An 18,196-nucleotide genomic window follows, 5' to 3' on the forward strand; every position below is an offset into this window, starting at 1 on the left:
AGTGGTATAGCTCAGTCCAAGTCTGAAGGCCAGTGAGAACCAGGGGAGCCAATGGTATAAATCTCAATCCGAGGGCAGAAGACCAATGTTTTACCTCAAGCAGTCAGACAGAGAAGGGGGAATTCTCCCTTCCTCTGCCTTCTGTTCTATTCAGGCCTTCAATGGGACTGTATGGTGTGCACCCACATGGGAGAGGGCCATACACTCCACTGATTTGAATGTTATTTCCATCCAGAACCAGACAAACCCAGAAATAATGTTTAATAAATACCTGGACACTGCAATGCAATCAACTTTACACAAAATTAACCATCACACTCCATCTCCTGATAATCTCCCTTCTTTCTCTTTGCTTCAGCCACATGGTTATCTTTGGTATTTTTCAAGCAAACCAGGCTTGCCTCAGCCTCACGGCCTTACTGCTAGCTGTTCCCTCTTCGTGGAAGGCTCTTTCTTGAGATATCCACAGAGCAAACTCACTGATCTACAGCAGTCTTTACGTAAATCACACTTCCTCAATGAATCTTCCTCAGATAACCCTACATAAAATTACAGTCCATTCCTTGAACATATTTCTCTTATCTTGCTCTAATTATTTTTTCCCATCTTTCTTACCACCTTCTAACATTTTATTTAAATTATTTATTCTATTTACTGATTATAGTCTGTCTCCACATCCCTCCCTCCATCTAGAACATAAACTTCATCACATCAGAAGGATGGACTGCTTTTTGCCTTGAAAAATATCTGGCATATATTGATGGCTCAACAACTATTTGATGAGTAAAGGAGTGGCTATGCTACAAAGAAGCTTTTTAAGCATCAGTTTGTGTGTTTTGATCTCTGAACATGCAAAGATAAACGAGATACTCACCCTGCCTTCAGGCAGCTTACAAGCAAGGCTGGCATACCCATAAATAATTACAATACAAGATAGAAAGTATATGGTATGAGAGAGATTTAGATAAACTGTTGAGAGAAGGGAAAACTATTTTCAACCAGAGCAACAGGAAAGAGTATGGAGACACCTAATTGAGGCTGCATCTGTAGAAATGGAAAAGAATAGCATTTCAGGTAGAAGAAACAACCAAAAAAATCACTAATGTGCTAAAGCGCAGGGAACAGGCAGAAGAAAACACAAAAATGAAAAGAGTTCAGGCTTTGAGTCAATATGCCTAAGTCAATATGCCAATATTAAGCCCAAATTCTGCAGCTAAGTAGCTGTGTGACCTTAGGTAAATTATTTAAGCTCTCTGAGCTTCAGTGTTCACATTTCTGATATTGGGATAATCCCATCTAGCTTAGAGTATGACCCTGAGGAAATCATGAATGTAAAGCACCTAGCCCAGTGACTGGCTCCCAGTGATCACTCAATAAACGAGAGCTATTATGGGAGTGTAGTTTGACTGGAGTACAGATGAAGCGTTCCCCTCAACAATGCCATTTTTCCATCAGGAAGCAAGGCCAAAATGTATTGCATTTACTCTGCATTCCTTGGGAACATTCATCTATTGTCCAACTTGAAAAATGAAGCTGAAAATGACTAGTCTTGTATTAGAAGCATAAAACCCTGAAAATGTGATGCATTGGCCTATCAGGCATAAGATTGCTTTGAATATAGAAGGAATCAAAATATATGTGTGTTATATTTCTGCTGATGAGTAGTTTTAGTTAACCACCAGGTTCTTTCTTTGTTTGTTTCTTTTTCAGTCGCTCCTACAATTCAGGAAATTAAATCTGGCACCGTGGCCCCAGGACGCAGTGGATTGATAAGATGCGAAGGTGCAGGTGTGCCGCCTCCGGCCTTTGAATGGTACAAAGGAGAGAAGAAGTAAGGACTTTGTGATTATTACTGTGTTTCAAGCACTTTGAGCTAATGTGTTTGTGTTTCAGATACTTACTTGAAGCCATTTCTTTAACTGGCTTGAATGATTCTCAGCAGCCTCCTCGCAGTCAGGCAAACTGAAGGGGCCCACATGGGAGGGATGAGTAGCTAATAGCATCTAGAACAAATGTCCACTTTGGTTTTATATGATCACAGAAATGCCTGCAAATCCCGTGTCGCTGATACATTTCATTTCTTCCCTTCCTTTCTGAACCAGCACACCATTGGTCTTGCTGGCAACCATGTTTACTTGGGAAGCGAACCAGCTTTTAAAGAACTTGGGCACAGCTTTCATGAGTGCACTCCAAAAGCAATCGGAGCTGCTGTCTCTGCCTGGCTTCCTTGAGAAGTCTCAACCCTTTCACCTGCCGTACTCTCCTGCAAGGCATTTTAACATTTCATTTTATAGAACACTATGTTTTAGATATTCTGTCACTAAAGGGCCTTTAGAGGAGATAAAATACATGGTTAAAGGACTAACCAAGGGGATTTTAGGGCTACTGTGATTGTCCCCTTGAGGAGCCCCAGGAAAAGCCTTGACAAGAGCTATTGAACAAGAGAAGATAGGACTTGACTACTTTCTCTTTACTTTCAACCAGTAGGCTCATTCAGACCTCTTCAGCTGCTCTTATCAAGCCATCAAAGAAGAATGGGACCCGTGTGGGTTAACTGGAAGATGTAATGTAAAGGGGAGGATATTATCTAGAATATATATATGTATGTATGTGTATATATATATATATATATAATTTTTTTTTTTTGCCTCAAAACTAGGGAAGAATGTGTTCAAGAAAATGCTAGTTTGGGCCATATGAAACTGCCGTTTTTAGTCAAAAAAGCTAAATATTGGCAATTCCACACTGTTCAACATATATATGTATGGGGTTTACTTATTTATACCATGGCTCATGACTAAGGACAGCTAAATGTCTGAACTGAAAACTAGTGAAATGACATAAGAGCTTAGATATTGCCATAATGGATGACAGTGGATGGGACATAGCAGGTACTCTTTTTTTTCTTAAACTGTAATCAAAAGAAGATTTGTAAAAGACCTTCTCCTTCTTCAACACCAGCCTTAAAAATAAAGGATATCCCCATAACTATCTCATTTGATCTGAATAACCGACTCAGTTTTTATCTACAATTATTTGCCGCTATTTTTATGCAACCTCTTCTGTAATTTGAGGTACTCAATCTTTAATTCTTTTTACTACTTAATGTTTTTACTAATTCTAAATCTACCTCTTTGGGGCTTCATAGAAGCCCCATTTTTTATGTTCTTAGAATTAGATAAACTAGTCTGTGGTTACCTTTGTCCTACGGTACAGTATTGTATATCAGCCAATAACCTTTCTCAGATCCTGATAATCCAGATTCAGAAGTTCAGTTTTTGATTATATGGACAAACATCTAGAAGAGTGTTTTCCAATCCTCTGTAAGTTATGAAACCCTTTTTTCAAATACAATCTTATGTGGAAGTCCAGTAAGTAATATCTTTGAAAGCAGGACTTCTCTGGTAGATGTGGGGTGAATGGAGCTTCAGTTCCATGTCTCAGAACCTTCCCTTGCAAGGGCCCCCCAAATCTCTGGTTCTTCCACAAAGTACAGATTAAATAATGACAAACTTTTTACATATCTCTCAAAGTCCCTTTTGAATCTGTGTCATACCTTTCTTACAAGCTAACAGAATTATCCCTAGTAGTATAAGTGAGAGCTCCTTTGTTAAAGTCCTTTTGGTTTCCAGTATTTTGTGAAATGATGTCCTGAATTTTTTTTTCTATTTCTCTCTCTTTTCCTTTCCTAAATTCAGCAACCATTGTCAGAAAAGGCTACAATAATCCTTAGTCGACTTTCTTGGCCTATAGCAAAAACAGCAAAGGACCCATTGGTGTCCATAGTCATAGCTTCAGTGACTTTTTTCCTACTGGAGAGATGTACTATAGCTTTTATTACATTTTCAAAGGAGTTTAGAACCACTGCTAAAAAAGGTGGATTGATTCTCTCCAATTAATGACCTTTCCCAACACACTCACACACCTAGAGAAAATCTGGGAGCTGTGAAAATCAAATGCACTCGTCAAAGGCAAACATATTTTATTTCAAAGTGAAATATGTATCTGTCATTCGTTAAGGTTATATCTGAGGAAATACTCAAATTATCAAATACCACAAGAGTATATAAAATCCTCTCAAAATTACAGTGAAGCAAATTTGAGAATGTGCAAGGAGTAGGAAATAGAAGGGTTCTGGTTGTTGCTGAATGGTGGTTGTTATACTCATTGAGTGGGTTTACCATGCTACCTTCTGGGCCCAGGCCATTCAAATATTTATCTCATTAAAATGAAAAACTACCTATGTAAAAAGCACCTGCTGTTTGACAGGCACTGTTCTAAATTGTTAACAGACATTAACCCATTTTATTTTATTTTCACAACAAACTTATTAGGTAGATACTATTATTGTCACCTTTTGCTTGGGGGAAACCAAAGCACAGAGTGTTTTTAAGTAATTTGCACAAGTTCATACAGTTAGTGGCAGAGCTGGGATTTGAACTCAAAAGTCTTGCAAATCTTCATGCAGAGTCCATGCACCTTGTGTAGGTTATGGCACTTCAGAGACTATCAAAAATAATTTGAACTGTCAGTGTTAAATGGCAAGGGTAAGGGCATTGCAGGTCAGTTATGAATTAGCAAAATAAAAGACTGCACATACAAACACTCACACTTTCTGAATTTACTTAGTCAAAGACACGGAAATAATGGAATCAAGGTAGACACACAGAGAAGAAATAGAGCATGTTTTCGAGGTCACTAACAGAGAAACATGAAGCTGTCAGAGACCCTGTCAAAGTGTGGCAGAGTTTTTACAAGATCTGGAAAAGTTCTATTTCCTAGAGATATTTTCTACTTCAAGCTTGCAAAAATATTCAGAAATAACTTATGTCTTCACTTCTACTTAAAAGAATGTTTTTAAAAACTCATCTCTTTTAAATTAAGATCTTCAAAGGCAGGTCTTCATTCAAATAAATATGAACAAATAACATAAACAAATAAAAAAGGCAGTACCTGAACATCCTTAGTCTCATCTCTGCCTATAGTTCTTCCACATCTTATAAAATCCATATCTGTGTACTGAGAATAATCTAAAAACCTTTAAAGAAACGTGCAAAATAAAGCACAATTTAAAGAAACAAATGCTTACTGAGGACAAATCATTTTCAAGGTTCTTTAAATTCTTTTATCTCACTTATTGTCCAGAGTTCTGTGAGACAATTTATTGTCCTCAATTTACTGATGACAGAACAGCACAAGAGACTTAACCTGTCCAAGAGCTCTCAACTTCAAAGATGTCATCAAGACACATTTTATTGTTAACCTCTCAGTCCACATTCTTTCTCTGGTATACACTGCCATTCTTAGTTATCTACTGCTAAATAAGAAATTAACCTAAGACTTAGCAGCTGAAACCAGTAAGCATTTGCTGTCACAGTTTCTGTGGGTCAGGATGGGAGCAGCTTAGCTGGATAGTTATGGCTCAGGGTCTCTCATCAGGTCGCAGTCAAGTGTCATCTGGTGCTAGTCATCTAAAGGCTTGACTAGGGCTGGAGGATCTGCTTCCAAGGTAGCTCACTCAGATTCCTGGCAAGTTAGTTCTTGTTATAGTCAGAAAGCCTCAGTTAATTGCCTTTTCATAGGGCTGCTTGACTGTCTTCTTGATGTGGTGATTGACTTTTCCCAGAATTAGTAATCCAAGAGAGAGCAAGTTAGAAACTGTTTATGACCTAGTCCCAGAAGTTATGCTCTGTCATTTCTGTAATATCTTATTGGTTAAACAGGGTAACCCTCTTCAATGTGGAAGGGGAAAATGGGGACATGAATATCAAGAGTTAAGAATCATCAGATACTATTGGGGCCCCTGGGTGGCCTAGTCTTTTGGGTGTCTGCCTTCGGCTCTGTTCACGATCCTGGGGTCCTGGGATTGAGCCCCACATTGGGCTCCCTGCTCAGCGGGAGTCTGCTTCTCCCTCTCCCAGCCTCTCCCCCTGCTTGTGCTGTCTCTCTCTCAAATAAATAGATAAAAATCTTAAAAAAAAAAAAAGAATCATCAGATACTATCTTCAAAGATAGGCTTCTATAATGGATGACAATAAAAAAACCTATTTTTTTACATTAGAAATATTAGCCATTTGGCCTTTAGTTTATTACACTGTTTAGATAAGCACCATGAGAATGACTCAAGTTATATACTTGTTATTAAAATATTATCCTTTGGTGTAAAATGGTTATTTTTTTAACACCACAGGCTCTTTTAGCATACCTGATAGAGACAGTGCTCACAGACTTAATTTTACTCCATATGCATTTTATTTTTGGGAAAATCAGAGTTCAGGGTTCAATTATATAAAAAAACAAAAATTTAAACTTTTTTTTCCTTGATAATAGAAAGAGACTCCTTATATCCAGTGAAGGGCGTTTTCAGAATAGGCAAAGTACTACTAAGGAAGTAATATCTTTGATGACGTGAAATTAAGTTAATCTATGGCTTGAGAAGAGTATATTTATTTAGGATTAAGACCAAAAACATAAAATAAATTTGAATGGCCTAATGTTTAAGTATTACAAAAACATGGGCTTTGTAACATTTTGTGAACATGGCACTGCCATCTTGTAATGGTACCTACTTGGTAGGTAGATCAATGATGTAAAGCAGTGATCCACAACATTTTTGAAATATATATCCCTACGAGTAAAATTTAAAACTTAGGAAAAACTATTAGTATGTGAATTTGTTTGTAAATTATTATTTACAAGTAATTATTTGTAAACTGTGTATATGCACTTTTGAACTAATATTTTGCAAACATTAAATGACCTATCACAGATAAAATTTAAAAGATGAGATACAATTATAACATAAATGGGCATTCTATTATTTTCTTTTCATTCTATTATTTTCCAACAGATCACTTTATACCCAATTTGGAGTACCTGCCCTCCATTTTGGAGACTCTTGTAAAGTATGTTAGTTTAAAATAAGGAATTTTAAGGAATTTTCAAGGGCAATTTTAATGACAGGGAAATTTTACCCTACCTACCAACTTTGTAATTTTATAACACATATAACTCACTGTATACTATCTTACCAATTTCTCATACAATTCTAACTAGACTTTTTAAAATTTAACTTTATTGTAGAGCAAGAGAGGGGAAAAAGAGAGCACATGCATGAGTAGGGGTAGAGGGGCAGAGGGAGAGGAAGAGAGAGAGAATCTTAAGCAGCCCCCTGCTCAGTGCAGAGCCCATCATGGGGCTCGATCTCATCACCCTGAGATCATGACCTGAGATGAAATCAAGAGTTGGATGCTTAACTGACTGAGCCACCCAGGTGCCCCATACAATTCTAACTAGATTATACCTGAGGGAAAAAACTCTATCTCATAAAGGTAAAATGACTTGTTGAAGGGGAAGTACAGAATGGGAAAGAAAATCTAATTCCAAGGTAACCTTGGTAGATGATGGATATATTTATGGACTTGGTAGTGATGGTTTCACAGGTGTATACTTACCCCAAACTCACTGAGCTGTATATATTATTCCACAACAAAGTTATTTTTAAAAACAAAAAACAAAACCAACCCATAATTTCCTGAGTCTTGTGTCAAGATATCCCTCTTCTAGATTTTATACAACTGATTATTCAGAAGAGACTAGAAATAAGTTAATTCATTCTCTCCCTCTCTTTCTCTTTCTCTACCCACTTTTTTCTCTCTCTCTTATCTTCTCATTTGCAAGGCCATTCTTATAAGATTAAGCAGTTACATATTTTGACTTAGAAGGATACTGGAAATAACCCATTACCATCCCATGTTAAAAATAATCTTCCTTCCTGACCTGAGATTTTATGTATTCATTCAACAAATATGCATTGGGCATTTAACTGTGACATAACTGGAAAAGACCGAAAACAAATTAAGTTCATGCATTGAAGAAACTTCTGTTTCTGATGATATTTCACTTTTTTTTTTAAAGATTTTATTTATTTATTTGACACAGAGAGAGAGAGAGAGATAGGGAGAGCAGGAACACAAGCAGGGAGAGTGGGAGAGGGAGAAGCAGACTTCCCACCAAGCAGGGAGCCCGATGCGGGGCTCCATCCCAGGTTCCTGGGATCGTCACCTGAGCCAAAGGCAGACGCTTAATGACTGAGCCACACAGGCGCCCTTCTTTTTTTTTTTTTTTGTGACAATATAACAAGTTTACTGCATGTGATATAATACAAGTCTTATATGCAACATAATGACTTTGGTATTACAGAATTTAACCTGTTTTGTAACTATCTTGTGGTGTTACTCTTTGCTTACCTGTTCTGTGTTGCACCAACAGACCCCTTTTCCCCATAGCTTTTTACTGTTAAGAGTTTCTTTCCCTTAGAAAAGGTGAAAATGCTCAAGTTCCCACCCATGAAAAAAATGTTAACCCAAATTTAAGTTTCAGCATATTTTAACATTAGAAATAGGGTCTGTGCAACACCTACTTTTACCTGAATAGTACTCTACAAAAGGTTATAGTGTTGACCAAAAGAAGACACAGGTTTCTCATTAAACTTTTGTTTTAATGGGTCTCAAAATTCTGTGACAGATTTTTGGTCAAGTTGTTTCCATTAAAAAGTACTGATTTTAAAAACTAATAACTTAAAACTGCCACACACACACACACACAAAAACACGGTCCACAAAACATCCTCCTTTCCTTCTGAAGGTTTTACGATGCACTGTTATCATTAACCAGTCTTTTACTATTAAACTTAAATGGCCAATTGACACAAACAGTTCTGAGACCGTTCTTCCACCACTGATTAAGACTGGGGTGGCTGGTATTGGGGATAATATTCATTTAGCCTTCTGAGCTTTCTGGGCAGACTTGGTGACCTTGCCAGCTCCAGCTGCCTTCTTGTCCACTGCTTTGATGACACCCACAGCAGCCGTCTGTCTCATGTCACAAACAGCAAAACGGCCCAGAGGAGGATAGTCAGCCCTCTTTTTTTTTTTTTTTTTTAATAACCTAAGTCTTGTCTGTACAGTTTTGTTACCCCTATGATGACTTTATCATCCCAGGCCAGGGAAGAGGTAAAGGTAAATATATGAAATAAACGAGAGCATTTCAACTACTGGGAAATGGAAAATACATGTCCATGTAAGACATACATACAAAATATTATATTTAAAACTTTGGGCCAATCAAAATTGAAAGTGCACTAGTCCAGTTTGCATTCCCTGATTTAGAGCTTATAGTTTGTCATAAAAATTACCAAAATGAAATAAGAGCCAAGTAAGAAGATCATAAGGGAGCCCTAAATTAAGTCCTTGAAAGTGCACAACAGGGGTCCATTCAACTCAAATCAGAGCATTAACAAATGCTTCAGGGAAAAGGTAGCTCTTATGCTTGATACCAATGAACAGTATTTCCAAACATTGCAAGAAGTCAAGAATAATCATAAGCTAGAAAGAACATGGTCAATGTAATGTAAGCATTGTGTGGAGAGGGTTTTTTTTTATGCCTTGAGGTACAGGATGTGAAATCAGGTGTAATAGGAGGTAGGGTTAGAAATGCATGTTAGGGCAAGACTTGGAGTATTTTAAATATCATGATAATACATTTAGTCTTGATTCTATAGGTTTTGGGAAGCCACTGAAGGACTTTTCAAGAGTAGTAAAAGTATACATCCCTGTTTTCATAAAATGTTTCTCAGAGCAGTTGGGTGGGAAAGATATAAAATATGGTTTAAACTAGGGTATTAGTTGTGCAATTAAAAAGCAAGAGAGGAGGGGCCCCTGGATGATGCAGTTGGTTAAGCATCCGACTCTTGGTTTCAGCTCAGGTCCTGTTCTAGGGTCGTGAGATCTAGCTGTGTGTCAGGCTCTGAGCTCTCAGTGCTCAGTCTACTTCAGATTCTCTCTCTCCCTCTGCCCCTCCCACTCATGCAATCTCTCTCTCTCTCTCAAATAAATAAATAAGTCTTTTAAAAAAAAACAAGAGAGGGTAAAGTTAGTATTTATATATTTCAGTGATTGATTAGATACAAGGAAAGGACCATTTGAAGATAATTTTAAGTTTTCCAGCTCAGTAATAAGGTAAATGGTGAAGTCATTAACTGAAGCTGGGAACATAGGAAAAGAGATTTGGGGGAGATTGTACTGAGTTTGGTTTAGAACATACTGAAATTAAGGTGTTGATACTGCATACACAGTCTACCAATAGACAGCTGGATTTTGGGTGTGTTCTTAAAATTCATAGCAATATTTCCAAAATAAAAATCTGATCTCATCACTTTCTACTTAAATCCCTTCAAGGATTCTTGAATGTCCCTAGATGAAAGTTCTAACATCACAGTATGGCATGGGAGGCCTTCATGTTCCTGCCCCTGTTTACCTCTCTGGCTATCTTCCCATTTTACCATCCCACAATAGGGTTAGAACTGCCTAAAATATTTTAGTTCACAAACTGTGACATGGTCTCTATCTTTAAGGGCTTTTCATATGTTGGCCATTTTGCTTATAAACCCCTTCCACACACACACACCCATCCTGGCTACCTTTGGCTGGCTGCCTTCCATTAGTCCTTTAGTCTCAATTCAGATATCACCTTCTCTCAGTAAACTACCCAGACCCCTTTCTGCTTGGAAAGGAGTCTCTCCAATTGTACTCCCATGTGCTTACCTCTATCAAAGCACTTTTAAAAGGATACTCAACTTGTTTACTGGTCTCTCTTCTAATCTATAATCTACCTGAGAGTGAGGGCTTTGCCCTGTTCACCATTGTGGTCCCAGCATCTAATATGGTGTTTGAAATACATTCTGTTGCAAGAATGAGTTGTGACCTTTTAATCATGATGAAGGAGAACCATTCGCATTTTAATACATTTTCAAATCGAGAAGAAAATATTAGTACAAAATTCATCGCCTTAGATTGCAGGACATGGTAAACCCAACACCTAATTGCAAAACAGAAGCTGGTTTCTGTTGCTCAGTTCTGACTTTCCAGGATTTCTTTTTGGTGAATATGATCACTGCAAAATGGTTGTGTTGGTATATTGTAGGAGGAAATTTGACATTAAAATCATGGGCACTTTCATAGTAGAAAAGCAGTTCAAGCAGAGGGGAGAAATCTAGTCATAGGCCAGGTTGTCAGGGATACAAGACTCACTGCAGTCAGAGGAGGACTGACACCTGCACTATAGCCTTTGTTTACTTGATGTAAAGTTAAAGGCAGTATCCTCCCTGTGTGAATCAAATTGTCGCAAGTAAGGCAGCCCAAAGGTCTCTAATCTAAAATTATTAATTTCATTAAAATTGATAAAGTAAACAAGACATACATTTTAAATAGCCTAGTAAAGTCTAAAATCATTAAAATGTCCTAATATATTATAATACATTAATTTATTCAAATGTGCAACTAAAGATAGATACCCCTTGGGGCTGAGACATTGATGCATGATATTCTTCAGTCTGTTCCCAGGAATAAATGATATCATGTTGTATTCAAGCCTTAAGTACCAAGCAACACAGTAAACCAATATGTTGCTATAGCAGCATGTTCACATCAGTTTTCATTTCTCTCTAGTATCTAGCAGTTCTTACTCCTCCTTCTTTTTACTTTTATTTTTTTTGTCTACCTGCACATCTGAAAAACCTAGATGAGATTGATAATACACATGTAATTGAGACTGAGTTTGGCACATCTTGAAATCACGATGCTATGATCTTTTCAGTCACTCTCGTAGATCTTTCCTTTGAAAATAATTTCTTGTATTTTCAATATTTAATATATGGCTGCCATCTGAGAGGAAATGTATCTGTTCTGTCTAAGAAACAGACCCTATCATTGAACAATAATAACACTTATCATATTTCTAGTGCCTACTGCATTTATGTGTGTGTGTATAGATATTACATTTTATATATTTAAAAACCATTCTTATGTCAACACTTTGAGATTGGCTTCAGGTTTTCCATTTCCCAGATGAAAAAACTAAGCAACATAAAAAGGTGAAAACATAATTCATTCAGTCAAGCATTCAATAACTACTTACCATATACCTATTAAATACCCAACATTATGCTCCATGCTTAGAATATAATGAATAGCAAAAACTAGGAAGCTTGCCCTGATGGAGTTGCATGCTAATGGGGAATATGGACAGTAATCAAAAGTCATGCAAATATATGAAAACTTGTACCTGAAATGGTGTGGTAAAGAGAAGTTTTTGATGTGCTGATGATTTGTCCAACTCAGAAAGGACTAAGTAACTCCATAACATCGCTAGGACTTGAACTTTAGAGATAATTTTGAACTTATTTAAAATTATTGCATTTTTGCCACTCATCTAGGTTATGTTCTTTTTCTGCCATTCTTGACTATATTCCACATATACACTATGGAGAGAGATTTACTACAACCCGAATATTTAGTGAACCTAGGGGAAGAAAAACAAACAATAATCAATGCTGAAGGTATGTGTTGTCTGGCATGTAGTTTGAGGAGGAAACAGGGCAAGAGACCATTTTCTGCCTCTCATCTTGGGACTGTGAGTAGCCTGAAAGAGTGACTCCATTGGGAACAAAAGACAGCTGCTGTAAGAGACTGATGGGCATGGCTAAGCCCCACATAGGTAGTTAGAAGTCCAATGCGCTATCCATTGCGCCACGGAGCCACCTAGCCCCACATAGGTAGTTAAGAGGCCTCTGGTCCAGGGAATCTGCAAATAGCTGGCTGAAGTGAACCCTACTATTTTTTTATTTTGTATCCCATTAGATTCACACCATAGGTTGGATCAGGCTTTCCTGGTGCAGATACCACATGTTACTTGGTTATTTAGCTCCACTGGTTCTATTCCCTGGCTTAACTTAATTTTCTTAAACCACTCATGATTTCTGCCATGTCTTTCCAAACTTAAATACAGTGTCCTGGTTTCTACTTAATGATTTAAATACCAGTTATTACTTGGGACAATACCATGAGTCAGAAGTTCTGGATTTGAATGTCAGTTGTACCACTTACCAGATGATAGAAGATAAATTAACTTAATTTTTCTAAACTTCTTTTTTCTTCTCATCTGTAAAATGGGACTAGTAATGTTTACTTCCTAGGGTTGCTATGAAGATTAGTTGACATACATTTGAAAGTGCTTAAATGTTTTCTGAATGTCAGTTTCCCACACTCTTCACACCAAACTATTTTGTACATTGAAATTCTTAAATGTTAGATTACTTCAGTCATAAGTATGTTGAGAACAGCTATTTTCCACATACATAAAGCATTCCTGCTTACATTAAAAAGACTAGAAATACAGCCATGATTCAGAGCCAAAATATATGTAAGCTAAAATACTGTCATTGAGAGAGGCATTGAGATGTGTTGTACAAGGACCTATATGCCACCTCAGTGTCATCTTCACATTTTTAAGTGTAGCCAAGGTCCTTAGATAGAAATGTGTCCTATTTGTCTTTTCCCCCCTTTGGTTCTTAAGTCAGTGCCTTCAGCATGGGAGGTATTTAATCATCATTTGATGACCAAATAAAATTTCATTTCCATTAATACCATATCACATGTGATGTTTTTATCATCAACCATGACTTTTTCTGAAGCTCTTCTTTTTGAGTTGTATCCTTAGCTCATACCACCTCTTGGAATTGAGAAACCTGCAATCCAGTGTTGGAAGTAATGTTCCTTTTCTTAAATAATTCTTATGATTCACGAACTACCTTCTATCCCCTATTATCTTCCATCTCTGCTGTGCTACCACCCAAAGATCAATTAATAAGACCATAATAATCTTATCCAGTTATATAACATGATATATTATTAGCATATTTCCTTTAATTCTAGTCTGATAAAAGATCTATTATTATTTGAGAACACCTCTCCCACTCCTATTTCAAATTAATAGTTTAAATGTTGTTGTCTGATACGCTTATGTATGTTTCCTATATTAGCAATGAAGTATTTCAGTGACTATTTGCACTTGAAAGCTTGTTTCTCCAGATATTTATTGTTATTCCTGACCTGGAAAGGCAGATAGTAAACAGTAGTCCCAAAATGTGTCACGAGGCTCGATTTATATATAAAATGAATGAGGTCTGGTATAGCTGTTTATTTTTGCAATCTTAACAATCAGTGCCAATGGCTTTGTGGTCATTTTTGCTATTGGATGTTGCAGTGGACTCTTCTGTCCATCCTAGTTACTGTCGGAGAGAGGCTATGATTGTAAATTTCATGAACATTTCGTGAGTCCAATATATAAGTATCCTTAGTTATTAGCATGCTTTCTATGTGGTACTTCTTTCTGACTGACACTTGAAAATGTAAGAGCCTATTCTAATTCAGAACTAGTTAGTTGGTCAGGCTGTGTTATTTATGAGTTGCCTGCATCATCTACTGGCAGGGCAGATAGCCTGCAATTCACAGATTTATGATGCATTAATGACAGGCAGAAGGAAGAAGAGTGAGGGCAATTGTCCTCAGTATGTGCCTTTGTCCATCTAGGCTACTATCACAAAATACCACAGATTAGGTAGCTTAAAAACAACAGAAAGTTATCTCATAGTTCTGGAGGCTGGAAGTCCAAGATCAGGGAGCAAGCGTGGTCTGGGGAGGGGCCTCTTCTGGGTCACAGACATCTTATTGTATCTTTACGTGCCAGAAGAGGCTATGGGAGCTCTCTGCAGCCTCTTATATATAAGGCACTAATCCCATTCATCATGGTTTCACGTTCATGATTTTTAAGCACCTTCCAAAGGCCCCACCCACTAATACCATCACCTTTGGGGCTTAGGTTTTTGAAATATGAATTTGGGGAGGACAAAAACATTCTGATCTGAGTGGTATGGAACAAACCACCATAGGTGGTAGAGGGTAGAGATCAGTAAGGTCCACAGTAATAGAAGGATCTTATAGCCATAGGGTCCACTGAAAGGTAAAAATGCAAAAAATAAAAATGCTCAGGAATTTCTAAACAAGCACCAAATGCTGCTGATCTACTTCTGAGGGAAGGAATACTGTATTTAACCACTAATTCAACAGAATTGTTTTCTCTCTTTTTGGGGGGAGGGACTATAAGAAAATATTTCTTATTCTGTAATTTAAGTCAATACAAGAATGATTCTCTTAGAACTTGAAAGACTTAAGTATTTAGGGAAAGGAGAGAACTCCAAATAAGGTAATATTCTGGATTTAGTTCTCTGGTTTTATTGCAAGGTATATTGTGAACTATTGCTTGAGTTGTCACTTAAGATTTCACATCACTGATTTAAGGAAGTCTGGTTTCAAACAAGTCTGGATCTGGTTATGAAAAATTCTGGGCGCCTGTGTGGCTCAGTTGGTTAAGCATCTCCATTCGGCTCAGGTCATGATCTCAGGGTCCTGGTATCGAATTCCGCATCGGGCTCCCTGCTGGACGGGAAGCCCGCTTCTCCCTCTCCCTCTTCCTGCCACTCTGCCTGCTTGTGCTCTCTCTCTCTCTGTCAAATAAATAAAATCTTAAAAAAAAAAAGAAAAGAAAAATTCAGTGGGGTCAGGGTCCTTCTGTTAATAGGCTGATATGTGCATGTTTGAAAGCTATCAAGAATTTTCTTTAACACAGAATAACAATTTAATTTGTCAAATATATGTTTTTATTGATAAAAAATGATTTTCTTTACAGAAAATATAACTATATCCAGCCATTTTTGAATAAAACTCTTTCATAAAGAAAAAACAATATCATCAATTAAAGAACTCTTTTTTTTTATTTGTTTTTAGTCAAAGATTGAAATTACATTAGGGACAGACAAGCTGAGACTTATAAGTGTGTTTCAAATTTCTATATCCAGTAACTGAAGGTAGAAGTATTCATCTTAACAGGGTCCCCATTGTGACTAAGATAAACTCAGTTGCAAACACCTGTTTGTCTGATTGATTCTTCTCTTCAGCTTGGATCTTCTGAAGGACCTCCAAAGATCCTCAAAGACGTGTGTTGCCCAGTCAAGTCCCTAATCACCTAGGGATTGGTGATTAGGGACTTGACTCAAAGTCCCTACAAAGACTCATCTTTGTAGCAATGACAATTTTCAGAATTGATCTGAATAGCTGAGAAAGCCCCTCACCCCATGTACCCTCAGGATTCCTGCAGGAAAATCACAGAAGTACACCTCCAGAGATATATACTGTCTCGGAAGTCATTCTCCCTCAAGGTCAGCTTTGGAAAGTCTGTCTCAGCCATCTACTGGGTAAAGATAGGTTCTTACAGGGTATTTGAGGAACCGGCATTTTGAAAACTCCCAACTGTAGAAGAAAGTAAGTTTTGGACTTCTCCATAATCTCAGAGAGGTAGCTTCCTTTAAAGGGAAGTACATCCCCCCAAGGAAGATAATTTTTCTTGTTTATTGGCCATCATCATCACTTGCCAGGCTGGGGGGAGCAGCAGGAGTATTTAGCACTGCTGTCCCAAGGATGTGCCCCTCTGGTAAGGATGCACACAGCAGCGCCGGCCAGACGCCAAGAATGGGTCTACAAATACAGAGTGTGGATATGCTGCATGACTTAGCAACATCTGGGGCTTTGCCTTCAGACAAATTGAAGGGCAGAGAATTAGAAGCCAACTAGAAAGACGGCCTGAAGGAACATAAGCAAATAATGCTGTCAAGTTAATGACTCTTCTGCCTTGAGATTTTCTCCCTAGAGTCTAGCCAAATGAAGACCCTAACTAATTTCTTCTTCATTCTTTAGGAGCAAAATGAATCTCAGTTTTGGTAGGTGGGGCACAATAGGGATTTAGTAGTCCAGGATGTTGCTGAGTCCTCTGGAGAATGTGTCCAAAGCGTAGACATGGGCAGATAGATTTGAGTCATAACGCCAAAGCCCTCTGGACAATGAAGCTGTGGATTTTTATATATAGTGTATACTAATTGGTTAAAAATTAAGTTATTAATGTGATGCAGGAAAATATGCAATAATCAGGATGGTATTTTCGCATAAATGTTGATAAATTTACAATATGAGACGGGAGTAAAAACTGCCATATTCTTGATATTTTATGCCCTATTTTCTTGTGTCAGAGTTGCAGATCATTAGGTTTATTGCTCAAGTTAAAGTTTTTCAATGTTTATTTAACTCAAAGTTTTATTAATCTGATTTAAGTTTGAGTTTTGGATAAGTCAAATTCAGCTATTACATGAAATATAAGTAATTCCCAGGGTAATCAAGCATGGCTGCTTATTTTAATCTGCATGTAACTACAGTATATTTTATCTAAATTCAGATGCAAGTCACATGCATCTGAATGCAAAGGAGTTCAACCTAAACTCTCAGGGGAATGCCATTTATTAGCATCTTCATGATTAAAGAAATATTTAGTACTAAAACTTGAACATATTAAGAAAGAAAAATACCACACCATTTGGGCTATGAGCTTATATAGCCCATATTGTGATCAGCACATCTTTTCTTCGTAAACTTTGGGGCTAGTTAGGGAGACGTTATCATCTGGTTGGCATCCTCATTATTTCAGAATTCGTTATTTAGAAAGAGAATTTCTTGAGAGGGCTTACCAATCCCTGTGTTGTGGGGATGTCACCCCAACTCTGTTGACTAAGAACTATTTGCTTTTTTTTTTAAGATTTTATGTATTTGAGAGAGAGAGAGAGAGCAAGAGAGAGAGCACAGCAGGGGAGGGGCAGAGAGAGAGGGAGAAGCAGACTCCCCACTGAACAGAGAGCCCAACGGGCTCAGTCCCAGGACCCCAGGATCATGAACTGAGCCAAAGGCAGCTCCTTAACTGACTGAGCCACCCAGGCGCCCCAAACTATTTTTTTGTATTATTGAGTGCTATGCAGGACTCAAATACAAAATAAAGTGTGTCCATATGGCCCTGCCTTTTGAGGAATTTAAAGCAATTCAATTTATTTGGGTTGAAAAGACCCATGTGCCCAGAAACAGCTACAGAGAACAATGCAAGAATGTGACTTTGGTTTTAGAAATCCCACAACAATTTAGAGAGAAACATGCAGAGAGAGAGAGAGAGAAGGAAGAGTCATTTAAGGAGCATTAGGGTGGGCGAGATAGGACACAGATAAACCTGAGTGAGGAGGGAAGGATCCAGCTAGCAAGAAATACAAGGAGCATATGACCATTGGATGCAGATCTGGAAAAGAGTGAAGCAGGAGTGGGCATGGCAAGCCCTGAGAACAGAGACACTCTGCCAGTCTGTTGGAGAGTGAGACCTCTGCTGGTAAGCCCGGGGAGAGATTGTTGGGTAGTCAGGGTGGAATCGGGGA

The 18,196-nt window shown here is 37.7% G+C and overlaps 1 protein-coding gene across 2 annotated transcripts in view; it reads left to right on the forward strand.

Moving 5' to 3' along the window:
* NEGR1 (neuronal growth regulator 1) overlaps positions 1-18,196 on the forward strand; it is an 851,501-nt gene that overhangs the window by 659,888 nt on the left and 173,417 nt on the right. For both annotated transcript variants that reach the window (XM_088022967.1, XM_028102558.2), the window contains exon 5: positions 1,711-1,831. In XM_088022967.1, coding sequence (XP_087879093.1) covers positions 1,711-1,831 — 121 coding nt within the window. The remainder of the gene's footprint in view (positions 1-1,710; positions 1,832-18,196) is intronic.

This window comes from Eumetopias jubatus, unplaced genomic scaffold, assembly GCF_037043125.1.
Source record: "Eumetopias jubatus isolate StellerSeaLion01/CBP00866 unplaced genomic scaffold, mEumJub1_p1.0 scaffold_4, whole genome shotgun sequence".
Taxonomy (NCBI): Eukaryota; Metazoa; Chordata; class Mammalia; order Carnivora; family Otariidae; genus Eumetopias; species Eumetopias jubatus.